Genomic DNA, 18,660 nt, shown 5'->3' on the forward strand with positions numbered 1-18,660 from the left:
AATAAAAAATTCACACAAACACAATATGATTAATAGTTTAATGTATGCAAATTTAGTTTTATTATTATTGTAACCAAGCTCCTAGCGAAAAACTAAAAATATATATATATGCGAAGCTCTTTGTAAATAGCAGAACAAATCGAACACTTTAAATGTAACGGTCAAATCTATCTATACTCCTATAAATTCGCTTTTCTTTTGTGTGTATTGATATTCATATTAAAAACTCTCTTTTCTAGAATATACAATTTTCTTATATATGGGTTGTGGAATTGCATTCACTAGTAAAAGATCTAGCTAATTTGCATATTCTTTTAAGCATTCATTTGAATTAATTCCCTATTAGTTGTTTCGGTTTTCTAATGGGATGATCATCTTTAGTAAACTATTACGTGTAATTATATTCATTCAGATATTCTACATGATCTATACTTGCATAATATTTGCGTAAAAAGTTTATAGTAAACACAAAATTGTTTCCATATATATTTATGCATCATCTATCTATCTATCTATATATATATAAAAGTGAAAGTGTCTGTGTGTGTGTGTCTGTGTACATTTCTCTACGCAATAACTCTGTCAATTTTAAGTCTACAGACTCGAAATTTGATATACAGGGTACTGAGATTTGGGAAAATCGATATGATTGGTTTTAGGACAGAGAGTTTTCGATTACGGGGTCAAAGTTCAACGATTTGACCTTTGAGAACTCTACCAAACCCCTTCTACAATTTTGGATCTAAACACGTGAAATTTTAGATATAGGTTCCTCGGACATGGATCTAACTTACTAACTTTATTTGAGCCCTAAACAATAAATTTTAAGGGGTCATAATAGGGGTCAAAGTTTAAAAAATTGACCGTCTTTTTTTTTTTTTGCTCAGCATACACCTCCAAACACCCGGGCAATGCCGGGCACCCATTGCTAGTATATATATATATATATATATATATATATATATATATATATATATATATATATATATATATATAGTAGCGTCTAAAACTACGGGGCATAATTTTTTACCTAATATTTGTTAGAAATAAAAACTGTGAAAAGCTTAAATTTAGACAACTGGTAGTCGTTATCATCCATAATAGCATACTAAAATTTGAATAATTTGCGAAGGATAGAAAAAGAATTATAACATTTATGTATTTATTAATTTGCAAAAGTAAGGGACAAAATTGTGAAAAACAATGTAAATAGCCAAAAACCAATAAAATGCATGTACAATCAATATTTAGTAAATGAGCCCTTGCTCTAAATTACAGCTGCACATCTTCGACTTCAAGAACGAATCATTTCTTGACAATCCTCGATACTAATTTTATACCATGCTTCTTGAAGCTTCACCCACATATCCTCCGTGTTAGTGGGATTTCTTTCCATAATTTTCACTCCTAAGGTCTTCCAAAGATTTTCTATTGGATTTAAGTCAGGAATTTGCAGTGCCCAATCCATAATTTCGACATGGGGCATTACTTTGCATAAAGGTAGCCCTATCGAAACCTGAATTTTGTATGATTGGCACAACATGATCTTGAACAATGTTTTTATAGATCTGCGCGTTTACACGAGTTTGTAACTGGACAAGAGACGTTGCACCTTGGCTAGAAAAATTCCAAACATCATGACACTTCCACCCCCAAAACTTGATAGTTTTCTTAGTACACCTTGCACTTAATCCTTCATCAATGCCAGTATCATTGTAGGATTTAACAACCCTGCCTACAACACTCTTGGAACGTTTCATTTTTTCTGAAATCTCTCTAATGGTGTGCTTTTCCTTGTGTAGCTTCACAATGGTATGTCTCACAGAGTAATCAAGTTTTTGGCGTTTCGCTATGGTGCCAGCTGATGTAACGTTTACAAATGACTGAGTAAGACTTATTCTGTAGAGGAAATCAAAAATTTGAATATAGCATACCGTTTGCATTGTTTTTCTCAATTTTGTCCCTTACTTTTGAACGTTCCTATTTTGAAAATAAATAATTGTTATAATTTATTTTCTATCCGTTGCAAATGATTTAAAATTTAGTATGTTGTTATGGATGATAACGACTACCAGTTATGAAAATTTCCAGCTTTTCACAGTTGTTATTTTTAACAAATATTAGGTTTAAAATTTTGTCCCTTAGTTTTGGACGCTACTGCATATATATATATATATATATATATATATATATATATATATATATACACACCTCACTTTATATGGAGAGATAAATATCTCTTAATAGCATCGTGACATTCCATCAATTTGGGGTAAAATATTTCGTTTAATAAAAATGATTACGAAAACTTTAGTTATTTTTCATAATTTTATTTTATCTTAACAAATACTGAATATTTCTATTACTGCTGGAAATTATGGATTTTCTATATTCAGTTTTGAGTCATTCAAAGCCCAATAATTTCTGCTGTATACAAGGTAAGGGGAACCGTCTTTCTTCATCAATAATTTCTCAAATCACACTCTAAGCTCGTCGATATTTATGCAGATGATACAACCTCTGTGGAAACACACCGAAGAGCATTAGTAATCAAGATCTTTCCACTTCTCTCTTTTTCGACATGGAGCATATGGTGCTACGTGGAAAAATGCTTTATTACTTTTATTACATCTAAAACCAAGTTTTTCTCCTTTCATCACTAACCGTCAAATTCCAACTTTACTCCAATAAAAATAAATATATTTCTACTTAAGGAAGCCCCCTGTTTTGATGAGCTTTTAGAACTGACGTTCACTTCAGACATGAAATACAAGACTTACATCAAATCTGTTCGAATTGTTGGAAAAATTCTTGGATCATTTTATCGCTAAAAAATATCTCACCTCTGACGCAATCATATGCCTGCATAAACGTCTAATATGTCCTAAGACGGAATAATGCTAGCTGATCTGGGGTGGTGTTGCATAACGTATTCTTCAAGGTACAAAACCAACTTCGAAATCTATTGGGCGATGTCCCCTTCTCTTCTCTGCATCGTTTTTCTCACAAAAGAGATGTCAAATTCTTTGTAGCGAAAGTTAGTCCGTTCGTTCTATGTTCGTATGACTTCGAAAGTAAAAAAAAACGTATTTAGGTGTCATCAGCTAAACTCAAAACGGAAAGCAAAACTGGTGACATTTCCATGTACCAACGTGACACGCATATGAACTGATTAAAAATTAACTAATGTACAAAATTTATAACGATTTTTTTTTTCATTTTTGACCACCTTTTGACCACTTAAAACTATTTGAATCGGCCAAAGACCCATAAAAGAACAGTCTATAAAAAATCCAATCATTTGAGGCCCCTAGCGTCACTCTGCGGCTTTTAGTTTCGGAAAAGATAGAGTTTGAAAATATGGAGACAGACAGACAAAAAGACATAGTGAGTTTTATAAATTAGATTCACAAAGTCAGAATTTTCATGAAATAATACATAGTATATATATATATATATATATATATATATATATATATATATATATATATATATATATATATATAAAACGAGTGACTGGTTGTTCTACAGATTATATGTTTCTACCTAGTCAATACTGTTTTCAATGCATTTTTGCCAGCGTCTTTTTATGCCTAGGTCGTAAAGTCCAAACCGTGCGTTCTCACTCACATCTATGTCGCCACTCTGAAGTCGATAAGCACATCTCCTATCTGTGCTAACTGCATCGGCTTCGTAAACGTTCGACAGGTGCTAGTGAATGTTGATCGGTTTAATTATTTCTGAATGGATGAATTCAATGGTGCACCTCTGCTTCTGACGAACGTCCATGAAAGGAGTTTCTTTCGTAGAGTCTCACACTATTAATGCCTTCATTCGGACGAAAAAGTAAGTTGCATTATTATATTATGCAATGAATTATATTTGTATCAAAGTTGATGATAATTCAAAAAATGTACGGGTAAAAATAATATTACAAACGAAGTCCAGACTCGATGGAGGAAAATAGAAAAATGTGGCACAACCCAAAGAAAAACAAAACAAAACAAAACAAAAAACAAAAAAAAACAAACAGAATGTATATGGAATAATCCGGTAGAAATGGTAATGATCTAATTTGTTTTATGATGTATGTGATTAAATTCATAAACAGAAGATGACATCCTAAAATTGTAGTAGAAGATTTTTCCACTGTGAGAAAGAGTTGTTATGCGAGAGAAAAACCTTGGTTATATATATATATATATATATATATATATATATATATATATATATATATATATATATATATAGAGAGAGAGAGAGAGAGAGAGAGAGAGAGAGAAATAAGCAAGGAACAAACCCAGTTATGCGTCCATTAACGTTTCGTCATTATTGCGAGACTTTATTGCGAAACGTTGATGAACACATACCACTTTGTTTGTTCTTTTTTATTTCTCTATTTAGTCGTATTACTATTTCCATTATTCTCATATATATATATATATATATATATATATATATATATATATATATATATATATATATATATATATATATATAAGCTGTTCAAAAACCTAAACCAACATATTAATCGCCTTGCAAATTTATTACTGTAATGCTACTATTATGATTCCTGGGCAGTATCATGTAGTTTTTCATGTATAAAATAATATAACAAAGCACGTCGATATTGTTTTTTTTCCTGAAAATGCAACATTTAACTATACACGCTCTACCCAGTGCATTAAACATTTTACCTTAACTAATAGTTATATACGCATATCAACGCTTGTTACATGCCAACTCTAGTGCACAAAAATCGACATGTATTACACACTAGATATATAGTCAAAATTATGTATGCATAATATATAGGCGCAGTGTCGTTATAGCTGTGTATATAAATACTCTACTGCGTGTCATTAAATGTATGCATGATATCCGCACGAGAACGACATTTTATACCCGCCAATGAGTGTGCTTTGGATGCATAATCTAACCGTATTATCATTGTGTGTAAATAATTGTCTATTTATGTATTCATAAGATATCAATGCGTGCGTGAGTGTGACGTGTACTTATACAACAAATGACAGTTCCAAGAAACAACAATCAACATGACGGTTCAAGAACATCATACCATTTTACAGTTTCGTCGTCTCTTCTTCTTGACGCCAGTTCATCTGGTATTGTGGACGCTGAAATAAAGAATCTTCTAACTTAGTTGCATAAGAAGTAAACCGAGACAACTTCTGGTTGTTTCAACTGTAGCTTTAGTATGGCCCCAATTTGTTACAAAAATGTAATTATAATTATAACTCTTTTACAAAGTCATGTTCTTTTTAAGCATATAGCATCATAATAAAAGAAAGACAAGATGTTTCTAATTATTAACGTTTATATACACCTGCTCTATCTAGGATATTGTGCACTTTGGATTATGGCACCCAAGTATAGAAGTTCTTTATTTTCATTGAGCAAAATGTTTTACGTTAGGTGAGCACCATCATTATTCTGGATATTTATAGAATTTTACGATGAAGTTTTCATATTGAGAAAAGACATAAATCGCTATATAAAGCCGAAAAATAGACTTATTTATCAATTTTCTAAATACTTGAAATGAATTCGTTCGATAAATTTTGTGTGGCGGACGGACATCTTTACAGAAAATGAAAATACAATCTGCATTTCACATTTTGTTAATTTACAGAAAAAAACAAAAAAGATGATTGTTATGCTTTTATGCTATATCAACCAACATTGAGGAAAATTATAGTCATATATTATTGATTATGAAAAGACAACGAATAATTATTTCATATAGTCTATTCGGTATTTAACGTAGAGAAACTGAAATTTGCATTAACATGAATTTGCAAATGAATTCTACATAAAAATATGATTATATAATAAAATGAATAAACGAACATAAAACAATTATATATTACTAGGTGTGTACATGATTACTTCGTGTTTATTGACTTTATTATTTTATTAGACTATAAAAAACTTAATCAATGTTAAAAATATGCATCTATTTATTTATAATTTAGAAAGGAGAGAGGTTAGGGCGAGATTTTTTCTTTCTTTTCTTTTTATGGCAAATATAACGTTCATCACGAACAACAACAACAACAACGACGACGACGACAACAACAACAACAACAACAACAACAACATTACCGAGAATAAAAGGGCTACTTTTAGAAATAAACGCCTATGTTTAATTAATAAAAGAAACACTTTGTTAGTTATAGTGTTCAATGTAGAGTTTAATTTTAAAATAAATTGTTCAAAGGTAATGTAAGTTTTTGTGGTTATGTCCAAAAATTCAGTAAGAAAAGTGAAGACACTTGAAGTGGACTTGGTTTACCTAAATATGGAATGGGAGTAAATATACATGAAACGAAATATACAACAATATGGAAATAATTTATTTTCAAAAATTATTTTAGTTTTTACATATCTTGAAACAATAAAAAATAATAAACTTTCATTTTTTACATTTCTCATTAGTTTTTGTTTTATGACGAAAAAAATAATGAGAATTTTTATTTACATTTCTATAAATGGTGTCTACTTGAAATAATATATTAATGTTTTTCACAAGGTTTCTCATAGAATAATGTATGAAAGTTTTTTATTTACACATCTTGTATTATAAGACACTTATTTTTAACATTTGTATAAAATGTTTCTTAAAATAGATAAATGAAATTTTTTCGTACATAATATATGACAGTTTTTATTTACACTTTTTGTGTTATAAAAACTTATTTTAAACATTATTATAAAAATGGTTTCTTAAAATGAATAAATGGAATTTTATCATAAATAACGTATGAAAGTTTTTGTTAACACTTCTTGTATTATAAAAAAACTTATTTTTAACATGTGTGTAAAAAGTTGCTTAAAATAGATAAATTGAATTTTGTCATAAATAATGTATGAACATTTTTTTAACACTTCTTTGATTATAAAAAATTATTTTAAACATTTGTATAAAAATGGGTTCTTAAAATGAATAAATGGAATTTTGTCATAATAATGCATGAAAGTTTTTTGTTAACACTTCTTGTGTGATAAAAATTATTTTAAATATTTGTATAAAACAGTCTCTTAAAATAGATAAATGGAATTTTATCATAAATAATTTACCAAAGTTTTTATTAACATTTCTTGTGTTATAAAAATTATTTTAAATATTTGTATAAAACAGTCTCTTAAAATAGATAAATGGAATTTTGTCATAAATAATTTACCAAAGTTTTTATTAACATTTCTTGTGTTATAAAAATTATTTTAAATATTTGTATAAAACAGTCTCTTAAAATAGATAAATGGAATTTTGTCATAAATAATTTACCAAAGTTTTTATTAACATTTCTTGTGTTATAAAAATTATTTTAAATATTTGTATAAAACAGTCTCTTAAAATAGATAAATAGAATTTTATCATAAATAATTTACCAAAGTTTTTATTAACATTTCTTGTGTTATAAAAATTATTTTAAATATTTGTATAAAACAGTCTCTTAAAATAGATAAATGGAATTTTATCATAAATAATTTACCAAAGTTTTTATTAACATTTCTTGTGTTATAAAAATTATTTTAAATATTTGTATAAAACAGTCTCTTAAAATAGATAAATGGAATTTTGTCATAAATAATTTACCAAAGTTTTTATTAACATTTCTTGTGTTATAAAAATTATTTTAAATATTTGTATAAAACAGTCTCTTAAAATAGATAAATAGAATTTTATCATAAATAATTTACCAAAGTTTTTATTAACATTTCTTGTGTTATAAAAATTATTTTAAATATTTGTATAAAACAGTCTCTTAAAATAGATAAATAGAATTTTATCATAAATAATTTACCAAAGTTTTTATTAACATTTCTTGTGTTATAAAAATTATTTTAAATATTTGTATAAAACAGTCTCTTAAAATAGATAAATGGAATTTTGTCATAAATAATTTACCAAAGTTTTTATTAACATTTCTTGTGTTATAAAAATTATTTTAAATATTTGTATAAAACAGTCTCTTAAAATAGATAAATAGAATTTTATCATAAATAATTTACCAAAGTTTTTATTAACATTTCTTGTGTTATAAAAATTATTTTAAATATTTGTATAAAACAGTCTCTTAAAATAGATAAATAGAATTTTATCATAAATAATTTACCAAAGTTTTTATTAACATTTCTTGTGTTATAAAAATTATTTTAAATGTTTGTATAAAACAGTCTCTTAAAATAGATAAATGGAATTTTGTCATAAATAATTTACCAAAGTTTTTATTAACATTTCTTGTGTTATAAAAATTATTTTAAATATTTGTATAAAACAGTCTCTTAAAATAGATAAATGGAATTTTGTCATAAATAATTTACCAAAGTTTTTATTAACATTTCTTGTGTTATAAAAATTATTTTAAATATTTGTATAAAACAGTCTCTTAAAATAGATAAATAGAATTTTATCATAAATAATTTACCAAAGTTTTTATTAACATTTCTTGTGTTATAAAAATTATTTTAAATATTTGTATAAAACAGTCTCTTAAAATAGATAAATGGAATTTTATCATAAATAATTTACCAAAGTTTTTATTAACATTTCTTGTGTTATAAAAATTATTTTAAATATTTGTATAAAACAGTCTCTTAAAATAGATAAATAGAATTTTATCATAAATAATTTACCAAAGTTTTTATTAACATTTCTTGTGTTATAAAAATTATTTTAAATATTTGTATAAAACAGTCTCTTAAAATAGATAAATAGAATTTTATCATAAATAATTTACCAAAGTTTTTATTAACATTTCTTGTGTTATAAAAATTATTTTAAATATTTGTATAAAACAGTCTCTTAAAATAGATAAATGGAATTGTATCATAAATAATTTACCAAAGTTTTTATTAACATTTCTTGTGTTATAAAAATTATTTTAAATATTTGTATAAAACAGTCTCTTAAAATAGATAAATAGAATTTTATCATAAATAATTTACCAAAGTTTTTATTAACATTTCTTGTGTTATAAAAATTATTTTAAATATTTGTATAAAACAGTCTCTTAAAATAGATAAATGGAATTTTGTCATAAATAATTTACCAAAGTTTTTATTAACATTTCTTGTGTTATAAAAATTATTTTAAATATTTGTATAAAACAGTCTCTTAAAATAGATAAATGGAATTTTATCATAAATAATTTACCAAAGTTTTTATTAACATTTCTTGTGTGATAAAAATTATTTTAAATATTTGTATAAAACAGTCTCTTAAAATAGATAAATGGAATTTTGTCATAAATAATTTACCAAAGTTTTTATTAACATTTCTTGTGTTATAAAAATTATTTTAAATATTTGTATAAAACAGTCTCTTAAAATAGATAAATGGAATTTTGTCATAAATAATTTACCAAAGTTTTTATTAACATTTCTTGTGTTATAAAAATTATTTTAAATATTTGTATAAAACAGTCTCTTAAAATAGATAAATGGAATTTTGTCATAAATAATTTACCAAAGTTTTTATTAACATTTCTTGTGCTATAAAAATTATTTTAAATATTTGTATAAAACAGTCTCTTAAAATAGATAAATGGAATTTTGTCATAAATAATTTACCAAAGTTTTTATTAACATTTCTTGTGTTATAAAAATTATTTTAAATATTTGTATAAAACAGTCTCTTAAAATAGATAAATGGAATTTTGTCATAAATAATTTACCAAAGTGTTTATTAACATTTCTTGTGTTATAAAAATTATTTTAAATATTTGTATAAAACAGTCTCTTAAAATAGATAAATGGAATTTTATCATAAATAATTTACCAAAGTTTTTATTAACATTTCTTGTGTTATAAAAATTATTTTAAATATTTGTATAAAACAGTCTCTTAAAATAGATAAATAGAATTTTATCATAAATAATTTACCAAAGTTTTTATTAACATTTCTTGTGTTATAAAAATTATTTTAAATATTTGTATAAAACAGTCTCTTAAAATAGATAAATGGAATTTTGTCATAAATAATTTACCAAAGTTTTTATTAACATTTCTTGTGTTATAAAAATTATTTTAAATATTTGTATAAAACAGTCTCTTAAAATAGATAAATAGAATTTTATCATAAATAATTTACCAAAGTTTTTATTAACATTTCTTGTGTTATAAAAATTATTTTAAATATTTGTATAAAACAGTCTCTTAAAATAGATAAATGGAATTTTGTCATAAATAATTTACCAAAGTTTTTATTAACATTTCTTGTGTTATAAAAATTATTTTAAATATTTGTATAAAACAGTCTCTTAAAATAGATAAATAGAATTTTATCATAAATAATTTACCAAAGTTTTTATTAACATTTCTTGTGTTATAAAAATTATTTTAAATATTTGTATAAAACAGTCTCTTAAAATAGATAAATGGAATTTTGTCATAAATAATTTACCAAAGTTTTTATTAACATTTCTTGTGTTATAAAAATTATTTTAAATATTTGTATAAAACAGTCTCTTAAAATAGATAAATAGAATTTTATCATAAATAATTTACCAAAGTTTTTATTAACATTTCTTGTGTTATAAAAATTATTTTAAATATTTGTATAAAACAGTCTCTTAAAATAGATAAATGGAATTTTGTCATAAATAATTTACCAAAGTTTTTATTAACATTTCTTGTGTTATAAAAATTATTTTAAATATTTGTATAAAACAGTCTCTTAAAATAGATAAATAGAATTTTATCATAAATAATTTACCAAAGTTTTTATTAACATTTCTTGTGTTATAAAAATTATTTTAAATATTTGTATAAAACAGTCTCTTAAAATAGATAAATGGAATTTTGTCATAAATAATTTACCAAAGTTTTTATTAACATTTCTTGTGTTATAAAAATTATTTTAAATATTTGTATAAAACAGTCTCTTAAAATAGATAAATGGAATTTTGTCATAAATAATTTACCAAAGTTTTTATTAACATTTCTTGTGTTATAAAAATTATTTTAAATATTTGTATAAAACAGTCTCTTAAAATAGATAAATGGAATTTTATCATAAATAATTTACCAAAGTTTTTATTAACATTTCTTGTGTTATAAAAATTATTTTAAATATTTGTATAAAACAGTCTCTTAAAATAGATAAATGGAATTTTGTCATAAATAATTTACCAAAGTTTTTATTAACATTTCTTGTGTTATAAAAATTATTTTAAATATTTGTATAAAACAGTCTCTTAAAATAGATAAATGGAATTTTATCATAAATAGTTTACCAAAGTTTTTATTAACATTTCTTGTGTTATAAAATTATTTTTAATATTTGTATAAAACAGTCTCTTAAAATAGATAAATGGAATTTTATCATAAATAATTTACCAAAGATTTTATTAACATTTCTTGTGCTATAAAAATTATTTTAAATATTTGTATAAAACAGTCTCTTAAAATAGATAAATAGAATTTTATCATAAATAATTTACCAAAGTTTTTATTAACATTTCTTGTGTTATAAAAATTATTTTAAATATTTTTATAAAACAGTCTCTTAAAATAGATAAATGGAATTTTATCATAAATAATTTACCAAAGTTTTTATTAACATTTCTTGTGCTATAAAAATTATTTTAAATATTTGTATAAAACAGTCTCTTAAAATAGATAAATGGAATTGTGTCATAAATAATTTACCAAAGTTTTTATTAACATTTCTTGTGTTATCCAAAAATGTTTTGGGTTCGTAATTCAATTGAAAGTAGCTACTATGTTTTATGATACATAATTTGTGACAAGATTATGGGAGACAATTTGTGAAAATTAAAAATTATCTCCACAATATATATTTTTAATATTTAAAATTTTTTCATAGAAATGGAAACTATGAAAGTTTAAAATAAAAAAAAATTTTTCTTTGAGATGGGTATTATTCGCTGATAACACCACGCTCTGTAATATACTCATGGGGAAAACGAATGGACACATATCTAAGGAAACAGTTAAAACTTTAGAGGATGTCCCCAAGTCTGTAATGGAATGCATCTGTAACTGGATGGTAACATTCAATGCTGCCAAAACTGATTCCTTTAATAATTACAAGAAACCTTCTCAACCACTGTTTGCCATTACTAATAATACACTGCCTTAAAGTGCTTTCCTCAGGCGCTTAGTCTTAACATTCAGACAACATAAATTGGAACGATTACATTGAGTTAATTACCAAGGCTGCTGCGAGAAAGGCGGGCTCTCTCTCTCTCTACCGTGCTAGAAGGTTAATCGCACTTGAGAGTATCCTGTCTCTACAAATTCACTATTCGCGATGCATGGAGTATTGTTGCAACATTTAAGCTGGTGAATCTGTTACTAGTCTCTCACTCGTAGGCACGGTTAAAATAAACAGTCGTGAACCTTATAGCACTATCAACCAAGCTCTAACCCATGTCTCATCGCCGAAATGTGGCATCCTGTTTCTGTTTTACAATTATTTTAATGGGAAGTGCTCTGAAAAACACAAAGCGCTAGTGCACCCTCGACGTAAATACCCCGACAAACCCAACAAGCAGCAAAAATCTCACTCACACACTCTAGAGATAACGTAAAGCCTTCTACCCTCGAACTGCTTCTCCCCTCGAACTAATAGACTGTGGAATTCCTCTCGGGCTCTTGCTTTCCTAACTGTACTGACATTCAGAAGTTCAAGTGTAATGTGAACAGACATCTCGCTGCCCAACTCCCTACATAATGCCCCTGCAAATCTGGTCCCTAATAGTAGTTCTGTACGAACTTAGCGCCACTGTGCCTTGTTTAGAGTGAAATAATAATAGAAAAAGAAAAACAAAAGAAATGAATCATACCGAATATTAACTGCTTATAAAATAAATATACAAAACAACTACGCCACTGGGAGTATTTTGGAAGTATTGCGATCAATATACAATAAAATAAAATTGTATGATACAACGGAATATTATCCAATACTACACACACACACACACACACACACACACACACACACACACACACACACACACACACACACACACACGCACGCACACACGCGCACACGCACGCGCGCGCGTGTAGTATTGGATAATATTCCACTGTATCATGCAATTTTATTTTAAATACAATGATATCAGTCGAGAATTCGGTCTCGAGGATCAATGCAACGGAAGGTGAGTCGTAGTTTCTTCTGGTCCTGTTCTCTCGGGTTGAGATATTTGTTTTGGGCAGTCCTAGGTAGTTCACCTCTCCAGGTGTTACCAAATTTGACCGACTACTTTGGTAATTCTACAATAATTCTTCTTTGGATGGTAAATTTATCATTTTTAAATTTCCAGGAATAAAGAAATAGGACAATTTTTTTTCTGATATTTTTTCTAAATTAACTAAATCTAAATTTACACTTGAATACATTTTTTGTTTCATGTGTTTGACTACAATTATGCTTTATCCATGACATAGCGTAACCATACCAGACGTTTTACCTGTTTTAACAGGTAAAAGCTATAACTTGTTGACATAGCATGAGTACTGTATGCCAAATTGATGGTTGAATATGATTAAATTTGTGCTCATTTTTGCATTAAATGCTAATCCATATTAATCCTTATTAATCCTCTTTGCATTAAACATATACAACAATACTTATTCCTCTGCACCTTATCATAACAAATGCTCATACAAAATTTCAGTCAAATCTGTTTAGTAGTTTTCCGAGAAAACCTCTAGAATAAATTTCGTATTGTAGTAATTAATTCTTATTAATCTCAGTAATTTCCGATAAAACGGGGATCAGACAAACAGGCAGAAAAACTAAAAGAAATATAATATAGGTGTGTGTGTGTGTGTGTGTGTGTGTGTGTGTGTGTGTGTGTGTATGTGTGTGTGTGTGTGTGATGAAAATGAACTTACGTATATCGGAATTCCAATGTCCGGTATGAGACTCTTGTTTACTTGAATGTCTTGTGCATTCCAAACCAAAACGATCCGGTCGACAAATGGCAGGCCTTCGTATTGAGTGATAATTTGCTTTAGGACGTTTTCTCTATGGTAAGTCACAATCAAAACTGAAAAGTAATTCAAGATTCATGTACAGAGAGTTAATTACAAAGCTGGAGCACAATGATAATTCTATAACGATGTTCTATCTTTGCAATCTCAAAAGAGACCACGTTTGTTATGAATAAAAAAAAACTGGTAAACAAAATGTCACCGGAGGGGGAAAACGTTCACATACAATGTTTTGCCATTGATTTATTTCCTGCAGTTTTCTCATCACCAGTAAAAGTTGTTTCTTTCACGATTACTCCACACATACATTACTCCTGATTGTATGAGAAAAGCTCGGCAAAGACAACTGTTTTTGAAAGATCTTTTACACACGAACTAGTAAATTTTTGTATTTGAAAGTGACAATTGGGAATCTATATTTTCTTAGACTATTATTATTAACGAGAGGGGATCGTGGAAATTCCAGGGTTATTTCTACATTAGTTCATATAATTTACTGTGAATGTATATATATTATCCATTTTGAAATCAGTTGCTTTTAATGTTGATGCCTGACGAGACAAACGTTCACACATTCAATTAAAAAAAAACTAAAACAACGTTCTTTTTTCTCAAACGGTACCGAGAATTATAGCGAACTCTCTTGAGTATGAAAACAAAGAATTAACTGTGGCGAAAATTATGGGAACGCAGGCTTACCTCTTAAACGGCCTCGGTGTGCGCATTGCCGACGCAGCGTCATGATGCTGAAAAGAGTCCAAGATGGTCTTATATAACAATGCAGTCTCGCAAAATCTCGTGTGCTCTCGTGCATATATGCAAATTTGGAGGACTCTGTCTTCTATAAAAACAGGCCACTGTAGCAGATAGGGATAGACGTGAAAACGAGTTTACGGAAAGTACCGACGGAAGACGCTGCTGCAGTGAACTGAGGTTTTGTGTACTCTTTTTTTTTTCGGCAACAAGCTATCTCGGCGGACATTTTTTACCATGGACAGATTCGACCTGAAGCTGATACCAGAGTCCTTCGGTGGTTGAATGGCTGGAGAAGGCCAAGCGCGTTTGCCAGTTGTGCAAAATTAAGGATCCAGCTATGGTCATCCCATTGTCGCTCACTAAGGGGGCTTATGTCGTGTACCAGCAGCTCGGGGATAAGGCGACAATGGAGCAGATAAAACAAGCGTTGAAAGGAACATTCAGTGCGGACTCTTTTGTTGCCTGGAGGCAATTCTCTGAACGTCGGCTTGGTTCAAGGGAGACTGTGGACGTCTACCTGGCTGACCTGAAGAAGCTTGCTGCTCCCTTCAGGGTCGCCACCCCCAACTCAGAAGGATCGATTTCGGTTGCGTCGCGGTCGGTAGCGTCTGGCAGGGTTGCAGGCGCCGTGCAGGGCACCCCCAGTGCAGGTGCGCCCGGTTGGGTTTCGGGCGCTGGGATGACCTCCCAGGAGGACATCCCTGCAGCGGTAACGGCAACATCCTGGGAGGAGAAGGTGGAGGCCTGGCGAAAGTTTGTGGTAGAGACTCCAGGCGGGCCGTGGAAGGGGAAAATAGAAGGAGACGAGCCAGGCAATGGTCACGGTCCGAGAGAAGCAGCCCAAGGGATAGATCGGTGGAAGGGATGAGGAAGGCGAGATCCATGGAGGTGTTCAGGTTAGAAGGGTGCTCCCCGGGGACGGGGGGATACACTAGCGTGGAGCCGGTGGAAAAGGAGGAATGGCCAGCCCTCGTATTGTCGGATTCACCTATCCCAGCAGGACAGAGAACACCGCAGGCAAAGACGGTGGCAGAAGCAGTAGTAGCAGCGGCAGGAGTCCAGTCCACGGGTGAACAGCTGAGCTGGGGACCAAAGGAGAGGAAGGCAAAGTCCCCAGCTTACTACAAACAGCTGTTTGAAACGAAATACAAGGAGCTCGTGGACGGGAATAACATCAAAGTGGTCCCAGAAACATTGGATGGAATAAGGGAGCGCTCCGTCTCCCTACTAACATTGGATGCCAAAGGGAAGGGACTTAAAGGCGTCCCGAAAGAAAGAATGATGGAACTCCTGGGCGAACTCAAGATCCCGGCCCAATACGCCGTCAGAAGATTTAATGCCATGTGGGAGGTCCTCTTACCGACAAAAGAAGAGGCACAGAAACTGGCAAGAGGGGATCTCACATGGCGGGACATCCGCATCAGACCAGAATATTTGTCCAAAAGGAGAACAGCGGTGACAATTTCAGGAGTCCCCTGTTTCTTAGAAGAAGACCAGCTGGGGGCCATCATGTCCCAGTACGGGGAAGTCGAAGAAGTGGAAGCTGTGAAAGGCCCCCGTAATATTAGAACAGGGGAATATAAATTTCTGATGCGGCTGTCAAGGAAGGAGTTCCATGAAATTTCCGCCCAATTGACATGCGAGGGTTGGTCCATGGTGGTCATCGTGGAGGGCAGAAGACCACAATGTTGGCAATGCCAAAAACCAGGGCACGTGGCCAGATTCTGCCCTCAAAGGAAAACAGCAGAGACCAGTAAACAAGGACCAGCTCAGAGCCAGACTAAGGAGCCCCCGATGGAGGTAGATACCACTACAAAATGGAGTACGGTGGTATCAAAGAAGGGGAGAAAGGTGGAACCGGCTCCACGAGCAGAAGCAAGACCAACAGTAACGGCTACAAAGAGAAAGATCAGTAGCAGGTCATCCGAATCAGAGAGCGACGGAGGGGATGACAAACAGCAAGAAAAAAGAGAAAAGAAAGACCAGCCTACTGAATCTCCAAAAAACCAACCCCCCCCAAGAGGATGTTCAGCCAACCCCTCCCCTATTCACCACACCAGCAAGCGAAACGGAGCATTCGGAGGCTCCAGCGGAAACGTCCGAACCAGTCGAAACACCCGAACCAGTTGAAATGACGGCAGAAAAAGAAGCCCCGGGAAAGAAAGTAGAAAAGTCGGCAGTAAGAGCGGAAAAAACCAGAAAGTTCCCTTTCTGGCCCGGGGAAAGAGTTTGTGAAGCCGACATCAGCAACACGGTCAGTGACCTCAACGGAAGGCAGAGGAGGTACCTGAAAGAACTAGAAAGCCTCTCAAAGGTCGATAAAAAGGAGGTCACTGACCCAAGAAACTTTCCGGACGCTCCGTCATTAATTACATTCGTCCGAGTGAATAGGGGAGGTAGAGCGAAAGCGCTCTGGAGAATGGTGGAGGAGGCAAAAACAACGTTTAAAGGCCTCAAACTAGTAGACGGGGAGCACCCATCACTAAGTAAGATAAATACCCAATGCGAGGGGAGGGTCCCGCTTTATGTTCACCCCTCCCTCTATAGGGCACTGAAAATGACGTTCCCCTTGGACGTGGGGGGCCTGGCTCGAGACGGACGGCTTACGTCCGACCTGCTCACGGGCAGTCTTGGTCAGGCCTTCGACGTCCTCACTCCCGAGGACTTTAGACCCTTAGTTGAAGAATATTTCTAGTTAGGGAAACATGGCCTTGAACCTAGCTAGCTTAAATGCGAGGGGCATGAGGTCTCGAAGCAAGGCTGCTCGCGTGCTGAGGGACCTCATGGCCCTTGAGGTAGACATAGCTGCAATACAGGAGACCCACTTTGTTGGGGCTGGGGACTGCGATGTGCTGGTGAACGATTTTGATGTTTACTCAGCATATGGCAGTTTCCAGAGCCGGGGGGTTTCTGTGCTAGTAAGTCGCACCCTATCTGCGACGGTTACACTTGTTCATGCGGACGCTCATGGGAGGCTGGTCGTGGTCGATGTTGCCATTAGCAGCAGCGCATTCCGGATCATGGCAGTTTATGCGCCCAACATCCAAAGCGAGAGGGTTTCCTTTTTTCGGCGGGTGGAGGGGTTTCTCTCTTCGGGTCCGGAGCGAGTAGTATTAATGGGGGACTGGAATGCCATCCTGGACCCCAAGTTAGATAAGGTCGGGGGGCCTAGAGGGACGGGTAGGTGTGAAAGCAGCCTGTCTGACCTGATGGCCTCGTGCGATCTGGTCGACAGGTTCCGTCTGGATCACCCCGGGAGGGAGATGTGGACGTGGCATACTAGTGCGGCCGCCAGTCCAAGTACATACTTGGACAGGATGTTAATTAGAAGGGGCGACGTAGATTTTCTATCTTGTCCCACGTTCCACTGGTTAGGTCATTCGGACCACAAACTTGTGTTGGCCCGTTTGAAGTTAGGTAATAGGCCTAGGTTGGCTGGCTACTGGAAGATGAACGCCTCCTTGTTGGAGTCGGTCGACTTCCGGGAGCAGCTGACGACACTAATTCAGAGGGAGTTAGTGGGGGCGGTTACCGGGAGTAGATGGTGGGTTAATCTTAAGGTCACCATTAGGCATTTTTGTGTCCAATATAGCCAAAGCCTCGCGTTAACTAGGGCTCGGACCAAAAAGCACCTAGAGGATAGATTGACCCGGGCGGTGGCAGGGGGGGATTCCCTAGATCTAGCACTAATTAAGGGGGACCTCAGTCGCTTGGCTAGCGAGCGATATGAAGGTCAAGTAGTTAGGGCTAGGTTAAATAGAGTCTCCAACGAAGCCGTGAACGTTGACGCTGTTGAGCGTGGGGCCGCTTTAAGACGCGGCTCGGATGGGTACATTCGGGAGGTGAAAAACCTGGAAGGACGTTCTCTCGTGTCGACGCGGGAGATCTGCAATGGGTTTCGGCAACATT

At 32.0% G+C, this 18,660-nt stretch overlaps 1 protein-coding gene across 1 annotated transcript in view; it reads right to left on the reverse strand.

The window, feature by feature from the left end:
* The window catches only part of LOC145296169 (exostosin-like 3), a 150,691-nt gene that overhangs the window by 57,076 nt on the left and 74,955 nt on the right, over positions 1 to 18,660 (reverse strand). The window contains exon 4 of the mRNA XM_080142377.1: positions 13,897 to 14,051. Coding sequence (XP_079998503.1) covers positions 13,897 to 14,051 — 155 coding nt within the window. The remainder of the gene's footprint in view (positions 1 to 13,896; positions 14,052 to 18,660) is intronic.

Source organism: Euprymna scolopes, chromosome 16, assembly GCF_053919585.1.
Source record: "Euprymna scolopes isolate OS-2025 chromosome 16, ASM5391958v1, whole genome shotgun sequence".
Taxonomy (NCBI): domain Eukaryota; kingdom Metazoa; phylum Mollusca; class Cephalopoda; order Sepiida; family Sepiolidae; genus Euprymna; species Euprymna scolopes.